The 13,477-nt window shown below is 52.2% G+C and overlaps 1 protein-coding gene across 1 annotated transcript in view; it reads left to right on the top strand.

Annotated features, from left to right (window-relative positions):
* Positions 1-12,825: 12,825 nt before the first annotated feature.
* The window catches only part of LOC127186485 (protein FAM89A-like), a 12,697-nt gene continuing 12,045 nt past the window's right edge, over positions 12,826-13,477 (top strand). Inside the window, exon 1 of the mRNA XM_051142832.1 lies at positions 12,826-13,135. Within this exon, the coding sequence (XP_050998789.1) occupies positions 12,866-13,135 (270 nt within the window). The 5' untranslated portion in view covers positions 12,826-12,865. The remainder of the gene's footprint in view (positions 13,136-13,477) is intronic.

Raw genomic sequence — 13,477 nt, 5'->3', positions numbered from 1 at the left:
TCAGGTAAGGGTATTGGCCTAGATTAGAAAACAGCAGTGAGGCCAGGGATATAGCTCAGCTGATAGACTATGAACTGAAGTGCCAGAAGATAAAGGACAAAAAGAGGAAAAAGAAGGGAGGGAGGAGGAGGAGGGAGGGAGAGGGAGGGAGAGGGAGGGAGGGAGAGGGGAGGAGGGAGTGAGGGGGAGGGAAGGAGGGAGAGAGGGAGAGAGGGAGGAGGGTGAGGGAGGAGGGAGAGGGGAGGGAGGGAGAGAGGGAGGGAGGAGAGAGGGGAGGGAGGGAGTGAGGGAGGGAGGGAAGGAGGGAGGAGGGAGGAGGGAGGGAGGGAGTGAGGGAGGGGGAGAGAGGGAGGGAGGGAGGGAGGAGAGGGCTGCACTCACGTAAAGATTCTATAAAATCATGATTGAACTTAGAGATTCCAGGGATTCAACTGTTTCCAACCAGAGCCAAGGTGTCTGGGGGCCATTTTAGTCCTTTGAAAGCCTTCAACTGCCTGTCCCTATGTCTGACCGCACTGTTGTGACTGTTGTATTCATAGCAGACCGAAGTTCTCCAACAGTCCAGAAGCAAGGAGGCCATCATGTAGCATCCGAAACCTAGAACAAGAGTGTCTTTATTGGGGGCTGGAGAGATGGCTCAGTGGTTAAGATCCGGATTCAATTCCCAGAACCCACAGGGCGAGTGTCTTCATTACTTTTTTCTATCACTGTGATAAAACCATGATAAAAGCCATGACAAAGTCAACTTATAGAAGGGAGGGTTTAACAGGGGCTCACAGTTCCATACGGGGAAGCGTGGGAAGCCAAAAGAGAAGATGGGATGGTGGGAGACTTTGAAACGTCAAAGCCTGCCTGCGTAACATACTTCCTGCATCAAGAGCACATCTCTGAAGCCTCCTCAGAGAGCATCAGCAACTGAGGACCAAGTACTCAAACGCCTGAGAATAGAGACGTCCCTGTGTCACTGTAACTTAGCTACCCATGTCCCCCCATCCACCAATGTGTTTAGCGAACGCTTTGACTTACGACTGTCTATTTTTTATAGCCAACAAGATCTATGTGACCCCTTTTATGGTGGAACGTAAAATTCTGGGGGAACTTGAATCTGTGTTCTCACTCGTATTTGGTTCCAGAATGAACTCTCTGTCGTCCACGTTGACTGCTGTATCTTTGCATCACGAGGTGTCTGGCATGCATGAGGCCCCTGGGGTCTATCTGTCCCTGCTCTGCTGCCTAAAGCAGGGTGGTGGTTCATGTCTGCCATCCCAGCACTTGGAAGGTGCAGAGAGGAGGGTCAGAAGTTCAAAGTCATTCTTGGCTACATAGTAAGTTTGAGGCCAGCCTGGGCTACATGAGACCCCTCTCAAAGATAGATAGATAGATAGATAGATAAATAGATAGATAGATAGATAGATAGATAGATAGATAGATAAATAGAAGTGTCCCAGTGGCTAGAAACAGCAGAAGTGACCCTGGTTACCACCCTTCCAGCGTCCTAAGACCTCAGGGCTTTGTGTCAATATTCTGGGACATCAGGTCAGTCAAGGGGCAACAGCTGCTTTTGAGACCCCACCTCTGGGCAGAATTAACAGACAGCACAGCAGGAAGCCGGGCTGGGTGGTGTCTTACTTCTCTGGATGGGACTATTAAAGTCGCCCAGGAAGGAGGAGGGAACAGAGAGGAGGAGGAGATAGAAAAAAGAAAAGGGAAATAATGAGTCCAGAATTATGAACTACACAGAGGGGAAATCACTGTTACATCCCAGATGACCACACCTGTGCACCATCTTCCAAAATCAAAGGCCCCGGTTTTCCCCTAGCAAGCACACTCACAGAAAGCCGCTATCAGATTCCTGCCGGCTTGGCTTCCGAAAGGGACTTCATCACGCCAGGCGGAAGATGCACAAAGCCCTCTGTCAGCAGGGTATTCACCCCAGGCCAGGCAGACAAGGAGACTATCTTGGCACTGCTCACTGGCCACTTTATGCCCTCCCCTACCACCAGCCCCTCCCCCCCTCCCCTCCCCCCCCCCCTCCCTACCCCCCACCCACTCAAACCAGCCATGTGGGCCTGTTCACATGAGGCTCAGACTCTGAGGTGACAGGTCACTAAGCTTCCACTGAAGGAAATCTGAGAACTGCGGTGGAGGAAAGGTGTGCTGAAAACACAGCCACCTCTGTCCGCTCGGCCTTTGCACAGATGACTGCCTGCCAGCCCTTGAAGGCAGCTCTGTCTTTCTCCTGACCCAAGAAGCCACTTCCTGTGTCACATAAGGATGGAAGGCGGCCATCTCTGAGCTGGCTCCCCTTGAATAGACCACGCTGTGAAAACATAGCCGGCTGGACTGCACCCCCAATGCAGCCACAGAAGCCTTGTCAGTTAGTTTTCCTATTACTGTGACCAAATAGCGAGGCAGAAGCAACCTAAGCAAAGAAAGGTCCATTTTAGCTCACAGGCCCTGCTACGCAATCCATCACGGCGGGATGTCTTTAGTCAGGAAGCAGAGATGATGATGGAGGAGGAAGAGGGAAGAGGAGGAAGATGAGCACTGTGCTCACCTCACTGTCTCCCATTACCCACTCGGAGGCCCCAGACTATGGCGTCCACCTACATCCCAGGTGGGTCTTCCTCAGCAAGCTTTTCTGGAGACACAGGCCTAGCCAGGTATGTTTCCGTGGTTGATGCTTGCGGGGCGGGGGGGGGGGGGGGGGCGCCCTTGCTGTTTGCACAGTCTTCTCTCTGCAATACCCAAGTTCCCCCTTCCCGGAAGGACCCCCAGTCCTACTGGGTGACGTCACCTCGGTGGTCTCCTCCTTCCCGGAAGGACCCCCAGTCATACTGGGTGACGTCACCTCGGTGGTCTCCTCCTTCCCGGAAGGACCCCCAGTTCCTACTGGGTGACGTCACCTTGGTGGTCTCCCGTCTCCCAGTGCTGTTCCACACTGAGGAAGTGGATGATGACTTCAAACAGGAAGTTGATGGGGGAGATAGAATTCCAACCCTGACTTCAGGAAAGTTTGAGCTGCTTCTTTTTTACTTTAGCCCTTTTCTGATATGAAGAATGCCTTTGAGAACTGAAAACAAAAGCCCATTTGAAGCAGCGGAGGAGCTTTCCCTCTGTCCAGTGGGAACCAGCTGTCATTAGCATTGCATGAGGCCTGAGGAGATGGCTGAGCTGGTAAAGTGCTTGCTGTGCAAACAGAAGACCCTGAGTTCAAACCCCAGAACCTATGTAACAAGCTGGTCATGGCAGCGCATGTTTATAACTCCCACACTGGGACACAGTGGATGGGGAGCCCTAGAGCTTGTCCCTGCACTGGGACACAGGACAGGGGGAGCCCTAGAGCTGTCCTGCACCTGAGGACACAGGGAAAGGGGGAGCTCTGGAGATTGCTGTCCAGACAGCATAGCTAAAACTGGTAAGCTCAGGAGGGGGACACAGAAAGTGGACAATGACTACAGAAGACACCTGACCTTGATCTCTGGACTCCACCCATGGAACACATAATAAGGGCACGGACACACACACACACACACACACACACACACACACACACCACACACAACGTTGGGGGACTCCAACTATGGTAAATCCGGAGATGCACTCATATCACTTCCTACTGACACTTAAGAATGAATAGCACGCATAGGAACATTGAATAAAGATAAAGTGGATTCCGCGAGCACTTAAGGCCTCGTGCAGACAGAAGCCTGGAAAAGCCACCCGGTGTGCGCACCAGGCTCAGAAGTTGCAGCTTGTGGGTCTGAACGGATGTCTGTCTGTGAGTGGGTGCTTCAGAGATGTTCATTTTCTCTCCTCGCCTCTTGCTCCTCCGCATCCTTCTTCTTCTTTCAGTTTTCAAAACATGCTTTCTCTGTGTAGCCTTGGCTGTCCTGGATTCCCTTTGTAGACCAGGCTGGCCTCAAACTCACAGCGATCCGCCTGCCTCTGCCTCCCGAGGGCTGGATTAAAGGCATATGCCACCACGCCCGGCTGCTTGTTTTCCTTCTTGATGACTCTTCTCTATTCAGACTCATAAAACTCCAGGAGCAAGTCATATTAGCAGCAAAATTACAATTATGAATTAGCACGAGTTAATCTTATGGTTGGGGGTCACCACAACATGAGGAGCCGCATTACAGGGTCCCAGCGTCAGGGAGGCCGAGAACCCTGGATCTGACTCTCGGTTACACCAGGAGCTCGAGAGAAAGACTAAAGCCAGAAGCTGAAAACCAAACAAAGAAAAAAAAAAAAAAAGTCCTCATCCATGGCTACTTCCAACCTGTAGCAAGGATTCCAGTGGGCCAGTCACAGCGCCTCTCAGCTGCAACCCCAGAGTTCCTCGGGAGGCAGAGGACATGTCGGTTAGTCTGTGGGTATGGAAGAAGCCCCAGGTAGTGGAGTCTGGGGGGACATGAGACCTTAAACCCCAGCAGAGGGCACTTGTCGACTTGCCACCTAAGGGCTCTTCTGTAAACCGCCTGGACATGGGCTTGCTACTGTATGGTGCTTTGGTGGGGGAGAAAGAGGGGGAAATGGTTGAGGAGAGCTGAAACGCTCTGTGGCCTTTGTGAACTGACTCACGCTGGCTGCAGCATAGCCTCACGAGTTGAGAACATGTTTTAGGCTCTAAGTACTTAAAACATCCACAGGCTTGAAGCTGGAGAAAAGGCTCAGAAGTCAAGAACACTGAGGGACCAGAGTCGGGTTCCCAGCACCCACCTGCTGCCCTGTCCGGCCTCCGTGGGCACCTGAACCCATGGCACAGGCAACACACAAACATAAGCACTCAATAGTAAGAATATATCTTTTTGCTGTGTGGTGGTGACTCACGTCTTTAATCTGAGTACTTGGGAGGCAGAGGCAGGCAGATCTCTGAGATTGAGGCCAGCTTGGTCTACAACAGAGGCTACAACCAGGCTACAATAGAGAAATCTTGACTTCAAAACAAACAAAACAAGCCGGGCGTGGGTGGCGCACGCCTTTAATCCAGCACTCAGGAGGCAGAGGCAGGCGGACGCTGTGAGTTCGAGGCCAGCCTGGTCTACAAAGTGAGTCCAGGATGGCCAAGGCTACACAGAGAACCCTGTCTCGAAAAACCAAAAAACAAACAAACAAATCCGTTGTTTTGTTTTGTTTTTTTTAACCACAGCCTTGGAAGGACCTGAGGTATTCAGAATTCCCCGTATTGTACTTCAAAGGTCATGAAGATTAAAATCCTACTTAAATACTGTTACAAGAATGACTTGAAAGAGCTTTAAAAAGCAGATTTGAAAGTAGAAGTGAGACTGTCTGGGGCACAAAGGGACTAGTGGGGGAGGGGAAGGAGGAGGAGGGTAATGGAATGTGAAGGAATATGCCTATATTACATTACAGATGTGCACAAGAATTGTTTTTAAAAACTTAAAAGTTTTTTAATGCAGTTTTGGAGATTTTCTAGTTCTCTTAGACTTCCAAAATTCCATTTAAGTATCAAGAGCCTCCTATCATATAACTTGTGACACTCCCCAAATTATCTCAGTGTTATTTTTAGGGGTGCTGGGGATCCAACTCAGGGCCACCGTGGTAAGCACTCTTCCACTGAGCTACACCCCTGGTGGCCTGTGTTTAAATTCTATTATCCTCCGGCCCTTCTGGGCATCTCCCACGCGGAAGAGCAGGGGACTCAGTATCTGCTTGACTTGGAGAAAGATGACTGTGTTAGATGCTTCTGTGTCGTTGTGACGACAACGTCTGACTGAAACAACTTAACGGCAGAAAGGTTTATACAGGCTCACAACGGCAGGAGGGCTTCGGTCTGTCGTGGAGGGGGCAGCAAGGCTCATCAGTTCAGTTCAGAGCTGACCGTGTGCGATAGGACAGTCTCGTCAGGGAGGACCAGGAAGCAGAAAACAGGAGGTGGGCACTGAGACCACGAAGGCCTCCCCATGCACCTACATCCTCCAGTAAAGCCCCACATCCAAGAGTTTCTAGAACCTTCCCAAAAGGTGCCACCAGCTGGAGACCAAGAATCAATCCCCGAGCCTGTGGGGACAATTCAGAATTAACCCACAGCAGTGGCTCACTAAGGATGCTTCTTCGTGCTCTCCTCAGAGTTTCCGCAGAGCCCTTGAAGGGCTCAATTGCTATCACAAAGGAAGGGTTTTCTTGGCCTCTTTGCACCTGTGGGCCTGGCCAAGCGAAGACAGTCTAGGCTGCTTCCCCTGGGGGTTGTGCCTGCCAGAGCCTGGAAGCTTCTGTAGTCAGGGTGTCTGGACCCAGATCTGGTTTCCCAGCCATTAAATCTTGTGTGTGCTCAGACAACCACATAACTTCACTTATGGCATGTGGATAATAGCCTGCACTATGCTTTCCAGTCATTACTGGGATGAGCGGCGGAGATAATGCATGGAAAGTGGCCCTTAAAGGGCATCAGGGCCGACTGAGTGGCTGTCTGCATGCAGGACAGTACAGGCCGCCTTTGCTTTCTTCTTCCTGTTATTTGTGACCAGCACTTAAAAAAAAAAGTAATTAAAAAAAAAAGGTACATATTTTTCAAAGAATGTACGTAATAACAAACATATTAGGTGTCATTTAAAAATCTTCTTTTAGCAGGCATGATGGTCCACACTTGCACTCCTGAACAACAGAGGCAGGAGATCATTTCCACAAGGCTGAGGTCAGCCTGGTCAACACAGCAAGTTCTAGATCAGCCAGAGAAACATAGACCTCTGTCTATGAATGAGTGAATACAAAAGAAAGAAAGTTTTATTTTTATGTTAAGCCCTAATTTTATCTTTTTTTGTTTGTTTGTTTGTTTGTTTGTTTTCAAGACAGGGTCTCTCTGTGTAGCCTTGGCTGTCCTGGACTCACTTTGTAGACCACGCTACCTTCAAACTCAGAGATCCTCCTGCCTCTGCCCCTGCCTGGCTGTTTTTCTAATAAAATAAAAAATTGCTAATTTTAGATCTCCAACTGATGCTGTGAGAACGTCTATCTGAGCACACAGAAAATAGTCAACCTAGAGGCCAGGTGCAGCTCAGCTGGTGCGGTGCTTGCCCGGCACGCAGGAAGCCTGGGTTTGATGCCCAGGATGATGGTACACACCTGTAATCCCAACCCTGGGGAGGGTAGAGATGGGAAGATCAGAAGTTCAAAGACGTCTTTGTTGTATAGTGAACAGATGTCAGATGGAGATACACGAGACCTTGTAGGGTGGGGCGGGGCGGGGGGAGCAGGGGGGGGTGGAGGGGGGGTCAGGGGGGGATGGAGGGGGGAAGGCAAGTCAAGAAAGGAAGAAAAGGACGGAAACAGCTAAGCTGTGAACTCAGAAACAGAAAATATAAATTGGATTTCTTGTGGTCCTAAAAGCAGAGTCACTTCCTGGAGACTTGGTTCACTTTTTGCATCACGTGTTTTAACAGGGACGCCGGGGCCCTGCGAACAAGTCGGCCTGGGCTTCTCCCAAGGTTCCTGGAGCGTTTGTCCAGGTCTCTCTCCCTCCTCCTGGGGGGGGGGGGGATGGACAGCCCTCCCTGCCTGGCTCCGAGAGCTTTGGCAGCCCTGCAGAGGTCCCTCTCCTGGCACCCTAGGTTGGCACAGGTGGGTATCTGGACTCCCCACGCTATTCCAGGCTCTGGCTGTCAGAGACCCCCAACTTATCAAGCAAACGATCCATGAGCTCTACCTGGATCTCTGGGGTGGTGGTGGCTCTCCAGGCAAAAAGTAAGCCACACTTGGTAGGGTGGACTTTATTTGTTCATATCCTGTCAGAAGCCCAGCCACTGCTGCTCTTTACCTTCCAGATAAGCGCTTTTGCCTTCCCTATGTTTTGCTCAGTCTGAGGCATTGGGTGGTCACATCAAAAAGAAGAGATCCTAAACCATCACACGACACCAACACACAAAACATTAGTGAGTTCAGACAATGCCCTCCCCCCCCCATCGCTCCTTCTCTGTCACAACCTGACCTTAATAGTCTCTTTAGTTTTCTTTTCATTTCGCTAAGTTGTCTTAGGGTCACTAAGGCTGTGGTGAGACACCACGACCAAAGCAACTTGGGGAGGAAAAGAGTTTATTTCACTCACAGTTCATGATGCAGCGAGGGCAGGAACCTGGAGGCAGGAGCTGATGAGGAAGCCATGGAGGCTGCTGCTTACTGGCTCACTCCCCATGCTTATTTCTTATAGATTCCAGGACTATCAGCCCAGGGACGGCTCCCCCTGCCCCCCTACCCCCCTTATGGTGTGGGTCCTCCTGCAGCAATTAAGAAAATACCCTCCAGGCTTGCCTACAGCCTGATCTCATGGGGAGGCGTTTTCTCAGCTGAGGCTCCCTCCTCTCTGATGACTCTAGCGCACGTCCTTGGCACAAACTAGCCAGGGCACTAGTTAATCAGACTTTAAGGAGAAGAATGAAAACCATGTACACCTGTTTGCCAAGTCACATAGGTCTTTGTTGTCACCAGCGATTGACAGCTGAGTCCAGTCTGGCTAATCCGTGGAACTGCACAGGGCACAGTTTCCTCTGCTTTGCCATGTGGGGCTCTGATTACCGCGTCTGAATAAATTCTGTCTAGCCTTGCAGTTCTATTCACAGCCCAATTCCCTCGGTGTCAAATTCTCAATGGGTGGATGCTGGAAGCGTTAGTGTGCCTCTGCTGTGCACAAGGCCTGGAGACTTCCATCCTTCCTCCATCTTCTCCTGTTTAGGGACATTTGTCCCCGTAATCTGACTGGTGTTCATTGAAACTGTGAGTGGTGCCTGGTGGGGAATTCCAGGCTTTCAGTTTCTGCAAAACTGTTACCTGAACAGGGTTGTCACATATCTAAAGCATAGCTGGACTCAGTAAGTAGTCAGTGAGGGGACTTTTCAAAGACTGGCCTTGCATCAACTGAACAACTTTAATTTTGTACGGGACTCTCATTCGGGATTCTAAAAGGAGGATGCTAACAGGCGGAGTCTGAGGGTAATTCTCACATCTCTGAATGCATCCCACTGTAGGTGCCCCCAGCCCTGAGACCATCCACTCCCCTACCCCACTCACAGTTGTGGCTCCTACACGGACCCTGCATGACTTACCAGCCTTCTTACTAGAACTGGACCTATTAAAAGAAGGCAGATGAGATGAAAATATACATTGAGAATATCTAAACAGCATTAAAATGTGCCACCCATATAAAAAGGTGTTAGGGAGACATCTTATGTTTGATGACCACCATGAGTCGTGTGCATCACTGGAACCGGCCACATCTCCAGGACTCAGCTGTGTCCCCTGGGTACTCACCATCACTTTGCATGGTTTCGTTTGGGGCATTTTTCTTTAGCCCGCATTGTGCACAGTCAAGCGACAGCTAATACACTCAAGAGATAGGAACCAGCAGATTGCTGCCAGAGTGGAGCGCACAGGCTCCTGCACATGGCTCTGTCCTTGGCCCATCTTGCTTACCATTTCAGCGATGGCTTTGGGAGTGCCGTGGCTGGGGATGCTTGCTCTCTCAACTCGGTTTCATCAAGTACAAATGAGAATCATTTCACAGACCTCAAGGAGCACCACAAAGAGGGAACCAGATGCCGCCTGCAAAAAACACACAGCACACAGAGCACAGTGAGCCTTAGCACAGTCAGTGTTGCCATGATCACCAGCATGTGGGTAATGATGTCATTAATTTAGAGGGCAAGAGTTCAGAAGAAGATGGGTGTGAAAATAGGTGAAGAGTCCACAGTTCAGCTGGGCAGTGGCACACAACTTTAATCTCAGCCCTCGGGAGGCAGAGGCAGGTAGTTCTCTGAATTGAAGGCCAGTTTGGTCCAGGCAGCCAAGGCTACACAAAGAATATCTGTCTCAAAAGGGGGGGGGGCAGGGGAGAAAAAGAAAAAAGTGGAAGTTCAGGGTGTGAGAGTGCCATGCTGGCACTGTTAAGGGGTGTTCCAGGCCACCCGGAGCCACACAGTGAGTTCTAGGTGGGCTTGGTTACATAAACAAAACAATAAGGTTTAAATAGCTTTGTCCAGTTAGGACCCTAGAAAGGCAAACAAAGATGGTGGAAGCCAATATAGAAAATGACAGTGCTATGCCTTTTGTAGGTTTTAACCCTTTGGGTCTGTACAGCTTCCCTGGAAAGGGTTAAACCGCAGCTGGGTTAAAGCTTGCTGTTGTTCAGGGTGTGAAGCCCCCCTCACAAACCAAACTCAAGCTTTGAAGCAGCCAGCTCACAGTGAGGTACTTTTGGGAAGAAGCCTGGGGCTGCACAGGACTTGTCAAGCAAAGCTGATCCTTTCTGACACCTGGCCTTCTGAGCAAATAACTGTGAGCTCTTGATGTCCAGAAAGTGGGGAGGTGAAGAGACCACCAACAGTGTAGGGCTTCCGGTTGGTCATGTGACCTGGAGTAAGGATGGCTGGGATGTGTTTGCTCTTGCTGTTCCCTGAGAGGACAGTGCCTGTAGCACTTGGGCAAGATGGATCGCCTATACAGAGTGACTAAGTTCTGAGGGTGAAACCTCATGAATGGAGCTAGTGTCCTCATGAAGGAGGCTCCAGGGAGTGCCCTCCACCCTGCGAGGACACACAGAAAGCCCTCTGTGTGTGACACTGTGCAAGGCATGGGTTCTCTGGATGCCTTGAACTCGGAATGCCCAACCTCAGAACTAGGAGTGTAAAGCTGGTTGTTACTAAGTAACCAAGCCTGAGGTATTTAGTTAGAGCACCTCCAGCCAACCGAGGCGTCCTAGGAGATGAAAGCAAAGGCCGCTTATTTTTCCTTTGATAAGCACGTATGTTAGAAACAGGCAATAGGAGGAGGCCAAGAGCAGGGCTCAGTCAGTAAAGTCCTTGTCACATAAGCTGGAGGACCTAATTTTGGATTCCATAAAGCCAGCAGTGGGGAGACAGAGGCAAGAAGGCCCCTGGAGCTTGCTGGCGAGTTAGACCAGCTGACTGCTAAAGCCCAAGGTCAGTCAGAGGCCTTGTCTCAGGAAAGGTGAAGGTGAAAGTGCCTGGTGGCAGGCCTGACAACCTTAGTTTAACACCTGGGATCCACACAGCGGCTTACCTAAAAGCTGTCCTCTGACCTCTGCAAGTGCACACACACAAAAATAAAGCAACATACAGTGGAGACACCTGACATTGACCCATGGCTTCTCCCTCTCTCTCTCTCTCTCTCTCTCACACACACACACACACACACACACACACACACACACACACACGGCCATAGCTCAGTGGCGGAGAACTGAGGCTTCCAGCAGGTACAAGCAGTATTTAATCCCTGGCACGGCTAAATAAATAAATAAATAAATAAGTGAAGCAAGCAAGCGCTGGCACTCCCCAGGGCTGTCAAAATATTTGGTCGACTGTTGCATAACTGTGTCTGGTTTGTTCATGTTAGTCCTTATCAGTACTGGGTAAATTCTGTCGAGATTTCTACCCATCTCAGGGTGTTGTTTTCCGACGGGGGTTTTAATATGTTTACCACCTGGAGTACATGCCAGAAGGTACAGCCTGCCTTGAGACCTGCGACTGGACCTGACCGGGTTGTCCTGACACCAGCAGCCCCAGGCTGTCTTCTAGCTGCCCCTACGCCCTTTCCTCCTGCTTCCGCCTTCCTTCCTCGGAAGGAGGTACATCAGTGCCTCAGATGCCGTTGAAATGCTTCCGCTTCCTGTTGCTCTTGTCAGCTCCCTTGACAGTTCTGCTAGGTGTTCTAGAGAGGCGGTAAGGAGGCAGATGAAAAATAATTCAGGGCAGGTTGGGAAAGGCGGATCTAATGTTTTCCACCTCTCCCCTCCACTCCCCTCCCTTCCTGCCTCCCTCCCACACAGACAAGCTCAGACTCCTGGTTGCCTAATAGGTGGACTGTGACGGATTGCCTGGGTAGTGACTGAAGGCGACACCCTGGACTACAGGGAAATGTAGGCAAGTGGCAGGTGGGCTCCTGGGTGCCCTGAGGTCTCACTGTCTGGCTGGGTCTAACATCAACTTCTCATGAGATGGATTTTGGCGTGGCCTTCATGCGCAGCGCCAGAAAGCCCCCCTCCCCCCCAAAGCTAGAGGATGCTTTTCTGGTAGCTCTGCTCCTGCTGAACTAGCTCAGAACCATTCCTTCTCTTTATAATTAAGCTCAGCAGCCAAGGTCTGAAAGACAAGTTGGTTCATTCCGTAAATGAGTGAACAAAGTGAGGCCGGCCCTCTCGTTGGTGCTGAAGTTCGGGGAACCCTGACACTCAGAGGATGCAAAGTGATGCCCCCCCCCCCCCCCGTGAAGGAGTTCTGTCTGCTGCCAGCACTCCCGGTCAGCCCTGAGGTTCGGTGGTGGCACTGGGCCCCCTTGGTAGATAGAAACGGTTTCATTGGCTGGTCAGAGTGAAGCCAGGGAGGCCAGGAGCATAGACAGGAGGGGAGCAGGAGCCTGTCTGGAGCGGAGGAAGAAAGAGGCTGGGGCTGAGGATGCAGAATGGGAGGATGGGCCTGGGGCTGAAGGTGGGGCTCAGGGGGGAGAGGAAGTGACCAGATGGAGATGAGGTGCACAGGGTTGGGGTAGGAGTGGAGGCGGGACACTGACAGGTGGGGACCCCCAGGAGGTGTGGCGAAGAAGGGAAGGGACTGACTACGTGTGAGGTTCACAGAGCTGAGACTTAAGGTGACCCCAGGGCTAGTCGGAGGGGGGGGCGGCACAGATGGGTGGGATGGAGCTGGAGGCCAGGGGACCCTGCAGGGCGTCGCCTCTTAGCAGTCAGGAGCCGTAGAAGGGGGCGGGCCTCGAGAGGGGCGGAGACCAAGGGGCCGGGCAGCAGGCGGGACTCCGGCGGGCGGGAAGTGGGTGGGGACCCGTGGGGCTCTAGGGACTTGGGCTAAGCTGCGCGCGCTTGTGTCCGCGCCGCGGCGAGATGAGCGGGGCAGGGGCGGCGGGCGCGGCCCGGGGTCTGCGGGTAGATGGGCTGCCACCGCTACCCAAAAGCCTGAGCGGGCTGTTGCACTCGGCGTCGGGCGGCGCGTCGGGCGGCTGGCGGCACCTGGAGCGGCTGTACGCGCAGAAGTCGCGCATCCAGGACGAGCTGAGCCGAGGGGGCGCGGGCGGCGGCTTGGCGAGGGCTGCGGGGACGCGGACCAAGCCCCCCAACCTGGACGCCGCGTTGGCACTGTTGCGCAAGGAGATGGTAAGGACGAGGCGCCGTGGGTCCCGTCGGGGGACTGTCTCCCCTCTCGTCTAGAAACCCGTGCTCCGCGGCAGGACATCCACGCACAGGGCAGCCTCAGATGCTGGGGTTCTCCTGGGCCAGGCCAGGGCGCGGCGTGGTCGGCTTGTCGGGTCCCAGGAGGAACAGGCTTCCTGTGCGCCTGCGGGTCGGTGTGGACAACAGATGGATGGCCGGGCCCTCCTCGGTCGCCCGCCAGGAATCCGATTACCGGCACGGAAGCCGAGCTCTAGCCGGGTGAAGTCCGTCCGTCTAGTCCCAAACAATGGGGTTCAGTTTTTCTCCGTGCTGCGAAGCGCAGTA

This window comes from Acomys russatus, unplaced genomic scaffold (genome assembly GCF_903995435.1).
Source record: "Acomys russatus unplaced genomic scaffold, mAcoRus1.1, whole genome shotgun sequence".
NCBI lineage: Eukaryota > Metazoa > Chordata > Mammalia > Rodentia > Muridae > Acomys > Acomys russatus.
The sequence above is the reverse complement of the archived record's forward strand: the minus strand, read 5'-3'. Positions and strand labels throughout refer to the sequence as shown.